Genomic DNA, 11498 nt, shown 5'->3' with positions numbered 1-11498 from the left:
AACCAGAGCTAAGCTGGTAGTTAAGCTTAGAAGTTTTTCATGCAGGCCCCTACATTTGTACCCTAAAGTTCAAAGTGGGGATCTCAGTCCTGACAAATATGATATTCACTAAAGGTATGTCTACATTCAGAGCTGGGGATGTAAATCCTAGCTGAAGGAGATATACCCACATTAGCTGTGACCTAGCTAATATGCTAAAAACAGAGTGTAGCCAAGGTGCCTAGAGTGACAGCAAAGGCCCAAGCTAATAGACATGTACCTCAAGGTCACTAGCCACTTGCACCACTGAAGCTACATTCTATTTTTAGCTATGGCTGTGGCCAGGGCCAGCTCTAGGTTTTTTGCCACCCCAAGCAAAAAAAAAAAACCTCCAAGAGCGCAACTGTCAAAGCAAAAAAACAAAAACAAAAAAACCCTTCCGAAAGCGCAACTGCCGAAGCAAGTGCCGCCCCTGGAATTGTGCCGCCCCAAGCACGTGCTTGGTTTGCTGGTAACTAGAGCCGGTCCTGGCTATGGCTACACTCTATTCCCAGCGCCAAATGTAAACACACCTTAATCTGATAGCAAGGATCCATTAATGTATCTCTACGTGAGAGAAAGTTAAATTGCTTATATCAATATATTTTTTTTAATTAGTGTCGCATTTAATTTTGCTGTGGTCAGAGAAATAAGTTTCATGTATCTGACTTCTGGTTAACTGCAGCTGGTCACATGTTCAGAGATAGTGCTGTTCAGTCTTTACATAGAAAACACAGGTCTGTGGAAAAAGCTGTTCTTATCACAACACTGTTTGAGTGCTTAAGAACTTCCTCATTCTTTGTCTGAAATGGCTGCTAGCTGCAGGGTAATGTGGTTTTACTATGGAGTAGAAAGATGAGCTTTGTGTGAAATTATTTTTAACACTGTGTCAGTTTTTGATGTTAAGGTCAATACGTGCCTAACTTACTTTAAGTAACTGAGCTTATTGTAATTCCAGTCTGTCACATTCTGTTGCTGCAGATGTGACACTGTACTGTGTAACTTATTTAATTATATAATTATATGTTTCCTGAATGTTTGTCTTTATATTGTAGCAGTCATGCTGTGAATATTATATTTAGAATTTTTTTGGTTACTTATAGTTCTGTAACTTACTTGAATTTAATGCAGTATTTTGAAAAACCCTGTTAGGATGATGTAAGTTTAGAAAGCAAATTGCTTTGGCTTGCATTTTTAGGGACTGATCTTGCAAACTGTACTCATACGAATAAGAATTACTAATGTGACCAAGAGTTGCAAGATCAGACCCTTGTACTTAACTTTGTTTTTTGAAAGGCTGCAGTTCTGTAGTTCGTTAGTCCTTTCCCACGTCCAGTAATGTTATTGGTGCATTCAGCTGGTGTCTTTTAACCCTTGAGACTACGGATTTATATTACATGCATATGACTTTCTTAAACATTTATTTGGCCAGCAGCCTGGAAAACGTCAAAGTTCTATGGGTTAAACTACCCTTGGCTACCTGGTGAGCTGCTATTGGAGGGCAGAAAGTGGAACAAAGGTTCTTCATGTGATAACCTCTGTTAAGAGGTTAGGGTGGTTCAGCTTTATGCCTTGTGACAGCACCGTGTTAGGCGGAAAGTACCGTGAGTAATCAGCTCTGAACACTTTAGGAAAATATTGGGGGACAGTTGAATAATGAAGATATGATGATACAATTATATAGGCAGAGAATAGAACTATAAAAATAGTATAAAATTGACCTAAAAATAATCAAATTATAGTTCTTATAATTAAACCTAAAGGTCCTTTCCCTGTAAGTTTGATAGGATGGTTTGTTAATATTTCCTTTGAGATTTTTTTTTCAGTTAGTAAACTATGTATAAAGGGCAAAAGAGAAATATCCACATGGCTGTTAGTGGCATTTTTGTTTGTTTTATAGCTTTAAAATGGGAAATGTAAGGATAAAACTGATAGTTGTGCTGAAAGCCTATATAATGACTGTTTTTCAGCTTCCTTAATTTTGGCTGCATCTGTTCTGTTCGAAAACAGGAGACTGCCAATAGCCACCGGTGAGTCTTTTTCATCAAATCTGTGTGTGTGTGTGTGTGTGTGTGTGTGTGTGCATGTGTGTGTGTGTGTGTGTGTGTGTGTAACATATAAGGAGGAGAATGATAAAGTAAGAGAAGGAGGAGAACAAAAGAACTAGGGCCAGATAGGGAAGCCTGGGCAAGGGGTGGCAGTAAAAAGGGGGAATGGCAAGAGGTGTGGGGAAACAGACAGCAGAGTCCACAGGGGAGAAAGAGGAGAAACAGAAGATACTTTGGAAAATACTGGTAGAAACATAGAAAGAAACTAAGTCCCACTTAGGGTTATCACCTTTGAAATGCAAAAAAATAAAAAAATAAAATGCAGAAGACAAGCCTGCTGTAACCCTAATCCCCAACCACAAAGCAACTATGCAAATCTCCCCCTCCCTCCCCACAACAGCTCACTTATAGTATCCAGAGGGATAACATGTATAGATAAGATTGATGACATCATTGATAACAAACTTTGTTTCATCAGCAAATTTTGCCAGCCAGTCTTTACAGGCTGTTTCGTTTTAGCCTGTTGTCATTGAATGGGCAGTTTCTGATGGGAGCTTTTTTTTTTAGTGGTGTAGTAGGATCACTTGCACTGTTGCCCTAATCTTCCATGATTTAATATGTCTTGCATGTGTCCTCACTCTGGCATGACTCAAACCCACTCTCACACATGCGGGTGCACTTGTATGTTGGTGGGCAGACAGCTGCTGTATTTTCAACAGTTTTGATCTATTATTACTTAAACTGTGGAAGTCTGAACATTGCAGCATCTTTAACTGGACACAAAAACTTTTAATATTAGATATCCCTGTGTATTGTGAGAATATTGCAAATCTTTAGATTCACTTAAAAAAACCCCGGCAGATTAAATTATTTTTCTGTCCACTGGCAAATCCATAAAAAAGCTGACCAGGCCAGTCAAATACTGGCCAGGCAGTATCCCTAGTTCCACTAGAAACATCACTTCTTTTCAGTTATAGAAAAGAAATGCTGTCTCTAGAAAGCCAAATAGACATCAGAAAGTTAAAAGGGAAATAGTAGAGGAGGAAATCACATCATCTCAACTAAATTAAAAAAAAAAATGAGCCGTGTTCTGACCATTTTTGTTTCAGTTAGTGAAAACTTGTCCCATTTTGACAAAATTCTGAAGTGAATTCATCAAGGTGGGATGAGGCCTTTGCATTAATAGGTCTCTGAATTTCAACTGGAGAGGAATACAGCACATATTTTTTTCAGTTAGCTGTCAATAATTCGGTAAAACAGTGTTTACAAAATTCTCAAGAAATATTATTTTCTGGGCATATAGGATATAACAAATTAACGTTGAGAATTGTAGGAAATAATTGCATGGCTCTGTTCAGCAGCAATTAGGATGCTCAATTATGCCAGTCATAAAGACTGCACAGGCTTTCATGGTTTAGCATCCAGCAAGCCTAACTCCTATTCCAAAGACAAAAATGTTTACTCATTCTGGTCTCAGAACTGGGTTTCTGGGATTTCATTCCTCAATAGGACTTTGATTGATTTTATTTTGGTAGTTTTATCTTATTTCATAATGTTTATGTCACACCACATACCTCCAAACAGTTATTCATTTATAGCTTCTAGATATTTGTGGGGTTTTTTATTTGCTGTCAAAACTTGATATAAATAAGAATCTTAATAAATGGAAGTCATTGATCAGGTATAGCAAAATGCAGCAATGACAGGGAACCAAGGACCTTATCCAAACTCTATTAGACTTAATAGAAGGATCCTTTTATTTCTGTGGGCTTTGGATCATGCCTCAAATGGGGGGGGGGGGGAGTAATGATATTTGCTTGTCAGGCAAAGGTCATCTGAAGTACAGTGGTCATTAATTCAGGGTGATAACTATTGGGCATATATAGGCCTTATTAAAAAATGGTGAATAGTAAGTCTAAGGGTCAGATTCTGTATTGTGCCTCTGAGAGGGGCAGAACAGACCTCGCAGCCTAGGAGAAAAGAGGGAGGTGGGGTATAAGGTGGCTTTAAATCACCTTAGGCCTGGAGAGAAGACCCCTGGTGTAATTTAGGCCCCAGATTGCCTAAGTTACAGCTGCCTACTAGGGCTTCCCTATGGGACTCAGTGCTGTCTGAGACTTTCCTCTGCATTCTAAGTGAAAGTTACTGGAACATAGATTCTGAACTAATGATTGAGGCAACAGTTTTTGGAATTCAAAATCTGGAACATAGAAGTCACCTCTGGCATGTGGTATTTTTTGGAGAAGAGCAGAGTTGTCAGTGCCAGTGATGCCCAATATTATCAACTAGGCTAGCTGGGTTTTCTGGACTCTTAGGAGCATTAGCAAATTTTGGGGAAAATCATCATTTTTATAAAGGTTACTAAATCAGATTTAACTGCTCAATATCAAGTGGCTCCAGCGGATGTTCTGATCCCCTGAGGGACTCCAGGAACAGTTATCGGGAGAGGCAAAACCTGGTTATAATTAGAGCTGGGCAAAAAACTGATTATCTTTCTTTTTTGGTTCACTGGCATTTCCAAAATAATAATAATGATAAAAAAAAATTGAGTTGAACTGAATACTAAAATCCTTTAGCCAATCAAAATAGTTAGTTCTGGACAGAACAACACATGTTTGCAGTAAACCGTTTTGTTTGGGGTCTTTTTTTTTAAAAAAAAAAGGGGGCTCAAAAGGTGGGACAGGGAGGAAAAGGTAGGGTGGTAATGTGATTAAGCCCTCTGGTTAGGGCACTCACCTGTGATGTGGGAGACCCTGGTTCAATTCTCCTGTGCTGGAGTGGGGATTCAAATTTTCACATCCCAGGTAAGCATCCTTACCACAAGGCTGGGGGGAGCAGGTACTCTCAACATTTGCTGTGAAAGCTGTTTAACACTGTACACATAAATATTCATGGGAGTAGACACTTGAACTTGGGTCTCCCCTCTCCCAGGTGAGAGTCATATCTACCAGGCTACAGAGTCAATCTCATGTTCTTTCTCAGGCCCAATGAATATTCAAGTATTTTATGCAAAGTGGAACAGCTTCATCAAGAGAGATGGAGAGAGACCCACTCCGGAGTAGCCAGTATCTTAGTGGCTGGGATGCTTCTCTGGGAAGAAGGAGAACTAGCTTGAAATCTCTGCTCCAGAGTAGGGATTCTAAGCTGGGTCTCCACTGTTTTAGGTGAGAGCCCTATGCACTGGGCTAAAGGCTATAAACTGGGCACCGGAACCCCCACCATCCCTTTTGGCCAGTTTGTGAATCTTACCCTCCCCTGCCAGCCCACACTATATGCTGACTTTATATCTGATTCATGGATACTTCTGAGTCAACCAAATCTGCATTTTTTGGCAAATAAATTATTGGTCTAAAATTTTTTGCCCAGATCTAATTATAACCCATAAGAGGTGTTATCAAAGGTGGAATCTTTTGTCTTGGCCATGCAGTGTCACAGTACAAGTCAGAAGGCCAAAGTTTCCCTTCAACAGCTGGCCATTGAAGGGTAAGGAGCTTGGTCATACCAGCAACATTTAGACTTGTCACAGTCAAGCATACATAACTTCCTATTCCACTAGCCTATGGGTCCATTAATGCTAATCAGCTAAGCTGAGTCACTAGAAACAAAACATCACCAACTGTTTTTCCAGCTGCTTCAAATAACCACCCTGAAGGCTTGAGAAACTGTAAGATCTGAGAAGTTTAAAGTTAAACATCAACCTTTTCTTTTTTTGTTTCTTTTCTCTCTTTTTATCAGATGAACTATATGTCTGCTGGTTGAGAGAGTGAGTGAACATTTGTGTGTGTGTGTAGACAATAAGTAATTGAATTCTATGTAATTAAAACAAGAACAGTACATTAAACTAATCTCCCAGGTGCAACAGCCTTAAACTACATAGAAACTGCTGTCCATGATGTCATGTGTGATCTCTTCTTCTCTTCTTGTAATTATATCTTGGTAGCAGAGGAAGGACTGTTACTATGTAAGTAAAGTCTGGCAGGGCCATACAATTGGCATTATGATCATAACTGAAATGTCAGCTAATTTAACTTGGTAGTAATTAGGACCTCCTATCCTTGCCATTTGGCTGAAGTATAGGTTTAGATTAACTGGCACTGAAGATACTCTGTGATTTAGGGACTTAAGGATAAACCCCCAACTGTTGTCTCCCTGGATTGTTAGATAGAAATCGTATGAGGGTAATTCACTTATTTGATTTTAACCTGATGATTAGATATGAATCCATTTGATCTGAATTTAGTTATTTGTCATATGTTTGGCTTTATTTTAGCTATCAATTATTAAGATTTTTTTTAAGTATATATATTAGAATATTATGTTAAGATGGATTTCTTACTTAGATAACAGTGCCTTTTAAGAATTACAAAAACCTGAAGCAGTGAAAGACAATGAACCTAATGATCCATAGACCTAAAGTCCTATACCCTATAATCCATACTTTATAATCCTATTCCTCCTCCCACAGCTTCTGTCTGGAGTAATTTCCTAACCCTAACAAAACTTTTCTAAGAATGGAGAGGCAGAATTTTTTGCCTTTCTTTATCATACAGAAAGGAAAGGGTAAGGCCTTGTTTACAGGAGGTCTCGATCTTTTAGGGCTCTAGGGTGGCAGGGATACACAAAGGGACTTAGGCATTGTAATGCTGAGCAGATGTCGACGAGAGGTTGTTTGCTAAGCCCCACTGCTGTCTCAGATATGTGCCTTCCTGCAGCCCAGATTTAGGCACCTATCTCTGCTTAGTGATCCAGGGATGAGAACCCTGCTCTTGGAGTCAGAGGGCTTAGAAGCCTAAGCTGCTTCATGCCAGAATGAGTTATGTGCCTGCCTCGCTTCACACAAGTCTGCCAGAGCAGGGGGCGCCTTCTTACAGCCCACTGGCTACAGCATTTGCCAAAGAGGTAGGAGATCCTGGTTCAATTCCCTCCTCTGATAGAAGGGTGAAAGGGCTTGAACTGGGGTTTCCTACTTTTTCAACCAAGTGCTCTAAACACTGAGCTATAGGATATTCTGACCTATGGCTCCCTCAGCCACTCCTGTTGAAGCTGTTCCAGTGTGGGTAAATAATGAAAGGGGGACTGGACTTGGGATCTCTCAGGTGAGTGCCCTAACCATGGTGGGACCAAATCATTTTTGCTCTTTCTAACCTATTGAAGTATGTATCCACAAAGGACAGTCATTGGACCAGAGAGTGTGAGGATGATTCTGCGTCCAGTCCCCCTGCTCCAAACACTTTCATTATTTATCCACAGTGGAACATCTTCAACAGGAGAAATTGAGGAACCACCTCTCCTGAGAGGAGGGAGACCCCTGTTCAAATCCTTCCCCCTCCCCTCCACCCTGGACAGAAAATCGTGAATTGAGCCTCTGTCTCCCACATCCCAGGCAAGTGCACTAATTACCAGACTAGCAGTTATATTACCACCTCATTCTCTGGCCAGATTTTGAATGGGATTCAAGCCAGTAGGCAGCCTCTTAGCACAGCTACCAGATCGGGCCCCACAGACAGCCTAGGTGGCCGAACAACTATCTTACCCAGCTTGTGAAATGTTCTGGTTCTTAGGCATCGTGACGCCTAAAGTAAGGCAATAGGGTGTATGCCCAGAGTAGAAATACAGGTGCCTAGGGAATTTTTACCCTAAAAACTTAGGCACCAAATGAGTTTAGGTGCCTACAGCATTCGGCAGCAGTTTTATGGATCACAGTGAAGCCAAAACTGGGACTTAAGCTCCTAAACCCCAGAATTAGGCACTTGAGTGCCTTCATGGATCCCACCTCTACCATCCACATGGTGCACTGTGACTATAAGATCTCATCTGTACTGATTTTGTGTCTGACTGAGTTTCTGTGTATGTATATATATATGACCCCTTTCACTGTAGTATCTGTAGTTTTATGGAACAATGAAGCCAGATCAATAAGGCGAGGAATTTGTAGGAGGTTATTTGGCCATATTACTCTATGGTGGAATAATTTTTACCAGAGGTATATGTCAGTAAGAAGAGTGGAAGAATATAGACCCAGTTCTCAATTGCACCAGAGTTCTGCTTGGTATAGCTGAAGAGGATGGGGAAAAGTGGCTTTACACCAGTTTTCTTTCCCTAATGCTTAGAGCTGATCTGGTCTAGTGTGTAATCTATAGCAGCCTTTCCTTTGGGGCTGTTAAAAGGAGTGACATAGAGTGCATTCTAGCTGCCTGGAGATTTCTTTAAACTGGGCCAATCCCCAAATAGCTGCTTAAGTCAGTTTTTCCAAGTGCTCCTTGGGCTGCAGAACATAGTAGGGGCTCAGTAAGACCTGGACAATAAAGTTCATAATATTCAATTCACAAAAAAGTACTTCAAAGGCAAATATTCTTTGAGAAAAAATGTTAGGCCAAATTTTCAAATAAGCCTGTGAAAATGTATCAAAAATGTATTAAGGGTACTTTTTTATGCTCCAGACACTTCACCTATAGGTGTCGCTGTTTTTCATGTGAAGACTAGTGGGATTGCAGATGTTGCATTTGTGATTTGCATACTCTGGAAAATATGGCCTGTCATGTTGATTGCTTGGCCTGTGTTTTCCCCTCTCTTTCTCACAGCAGAGAAAGTATAATGTTAAACATAAATTGGTATATGGCCTAGTATGCGTGAAATATTATTTCAAATCCTGTTCTAGAAAACACACTTCTAATCATGCCTTTGTCTGCCATCAGTGTTTCCTTTTTCTTTCTCTTCCTTTCATTATTTATTTCAGTAAGTGAAAATGCTGAAAGAGTTTGAAGATTGCACAGACTGGAAAACAACTTCCAATGTAGCTACACACCTGCTCTCTTTCAGACACAGATTGCAGAAACAATAAAATAATAATGCTGCCCCTGGCTTTGAGTTCTGCAAATGTGAATGACACTATAGAACTTGTTACTGCTGTCAGTGCAGCGGTAGAACTTAGAAGCTGCTGATATAATTTAAAGAGGAAACAGCACTGTATCTGGGGAAAAGATGCCTTTGGGGCTACAGCAATATGTTGTCTTGTAAATGCTTGAATTGATCAATTGTAGTTTGCCATCCCATTCAAATATTTCACTTTATAAAAGCTTGGAATCAAATAAATCTTTGGTGTAAATTGAAGTCGCATTAGTGCTCTCTTATCAGCCCCTAGAGAATATGTATCCTGTAGAATTTAAACTGTGATGTTTTTCATTTTAAGGTGAAATTAAATGACTTGAAAATGGATTCATCTTCTCATGAGTTCCCAGTGACCGTTTTAGAACAAACTGCCTCACAGCTAGGATGCAATCCAGCAGATCAGAAACTTGCTTTGCACTTCGATGAAGAAGATGAGCTGAAACACCTCCGTGAATGTTTCCATATTCCAAAAGTCAAGGATCTACCTCCAAGTGAGAATCATACTTATATTGGGGAGTTATGCATCTTCTGCATATGTTTTTTCATAAATATTTAGAAATTATTGTCACCTATAAGATAATAGAGCAATTGCAGACATATCTGAGCACAGTACGTCATCAGTGTTGCTAAATCAATCCATCAGCTTATTCTGGCACAGAATACTTTATGCTCTCATTCCCGTCCTAAAATGATCAAAAAATGTGAAAATACAGTACTTACATAATGCTTATGCTGTCAGTCAGCTTCTTTGAACAATATAGTGACTGATTGAAAATTATAGGCAAAAGAATTTTTATCTAATGGATTGAAACTGCAGTGTCTCTAAGAACTTACAGCTCAGAGCCAATTGCTTCTTCAGTACAACATAGTTTAGTGTTATGTATTTTGTTACAATTATTTTGTGGTAATGGAAGAGACACTATAGATGTTATGTTAGAGTATATAATATTTTATTGTTAGGACTCAAGAGGAAATTAATACAGGATCCTAAGGGAAATATACAGGGCTATCTCTTAGGAAAAAAGATTGATGTGGGCAAGTAATTCAGTATAAACCATTTATTTGAACAATTGCTCCTCTTTTTCTGTTCATGAATTGTCTGCAAATAGAGCAAGACTTTCCCAAATATAGTTATTTGAAATGAATCACTAAATGTCTATGAATAATTTTTTGGTCTGTAGCTTGCTTGTAAACAACTAGTTGTGAGCACTAGAAATTTAAACTGTGAATTTGACTGGATAAAGTCACAATGTGTTTCTGTTCCGCTGATTGGATGAACGTAAGTGTTAGAATCAGGTTTCTTGTGTGAAAACTCATAATTATATACTGAAAAGTCTCTTTTTATCAATGTTTTTACAATATTCAATTAATATTCCCTGTTTCATCAAACAATCCTGCCAGCATACACATCAATAGATATTCATAGGAAGCAAAGGTGTGATGCTAAAAAAGAAAGGATGCTAATACTTAAATTCAAGTGAATAATTGAAGAATAAAAAAACTATTTAATTTTTTGCATTATTTTCTCACTGCTATGAAAGGACTCTGAATTATAGACAGACATGTCTAGCATTTCAATGTCAGGCTTGGGACCAGCAAAGCAGAAATGAGTGACAAACTTAAAGCTAAAGGGCAAACAAAAAAACTGGTAGAATTTTAATAATGTGTGTATCATCTTGACCAATGTGTGTAGGGCAATGCTGATACCTTTACTCATGACAGTAACCACAAATAATCCCACGTAAATCATTGAACTGCTGTAATAGTAAATTACTATTCAGGATGAATAATGTTATTGAAATATGGCTCTTATTTTAAAACATGGTTCAGAAAAAAAAAAATCCCTACATCATCCTAACTTTCCCAAAGTGGTTACAATAGAACCATCGTTACAGAAATGAATCCCTCTTACAGGAGACTTCCTATTCAAATTACAGATGTTAGGAATGATAATCTGAACATATCCAATTGCTTCATATTGACAGATGAGTAATTGGAGACTATTACCTGTTTTTTGTTAAGTGCCAGTAATAGGCTTAGTGGTGCACAAGACAAAACATAGACAGTCCCTGCCTTGAACAGTTTACAATCTAAACAAGAGTGGACAGAATGTACTGGGAAGCTCAGAGAAGGGCATAAGAAGGATATATGAGTTTTGTGATTATTTATTATTATTTACTCTGTTCATATGTGCACCATGGATCTAGCATCTGGATACAGACACAAGAATAAGTGAATATTATTTGTGGATGCAGTAATAGTAGTTTTGTAACAAAGCCTTTCAAATGAGGAATATTGTAAATGCTGTTATCCATAGGGCACATGTTGGAAGTTTTTGTTTGTTTGTTTTTTTAAATAGTGAATGTTTTAAATGGTGAATGTTTACAATATGGCTTCTAATGAGAGGATTAGTATAAAATATCTTGGCTGGCTTAAACTAGCACATTATATTCAGTTGCAAGGGCTGATGAGCAGGTTTCTTGTTTCACTAAGGACACTTGATGATACTAGCTTAATTAATAATTCAGCTAATTTACCTCTTTT

General features: G+C 38.7%; 1 protein-coding gene across 6 annotated transcripts in view; it reads left to right on the top strand.

Moving 5' to 3' along the window:
- The first annotated feature begins 766 nt into the window (after nt 1–766).
- The window catches only part of KYNU (kynureninase), an 89414-nt gene continuing 78682 nt past the window's right edge, over nt 767–11498 (top strand). The window contains exons 1-5 of one of the 6 annotated variants that reach the window (XM_054043890.1): nt 830–844; nt 1454–1622; nt 1989–2048; nt 7317–7449; nt 9256–9445. In XM_054043890.1, coding sequence (XP_053899865.1) covers nt 9277–9445 — 169 coding nt within the window. In that variant the 5' untranslated portion in view covers nt 830–844; nt 1454–1622; nt 1989–2048; nt 7317–7449; nt 9256–9276. Of the gene's footprint in view, nt 845–1115; nt 1623–1988; nt 2049–7316; nt 7450–9255; nt 9446–11498 lie in introns of those variants that run through there. The other 5 variants (XM_054043891.1, XM_054043895.1, XM_054043894.1 and 2 more) reach the window with 5 other exon arrangements.

The sequence above is a fragment of the Malaclemys terrapin genome, chromosome 11 (assembly GCF_027887155.1).
Source record: "Malaclemys terrapin pileata isolate rMalTer1 chromosome 11, rMalTer1.hap1, whole genome shotgun sequence".
Taxonomy (NCBI): Eukaryota; Metazoa; Chordata; order Testudines; family Emydidae; genus Malaclemys; species Malaclemys terrapin.
The sequence above is the reverse complement of the archived record's forward strand: the minus strand, read 5'-3'. Positions and strand labels throughout refer to the sequence as shown.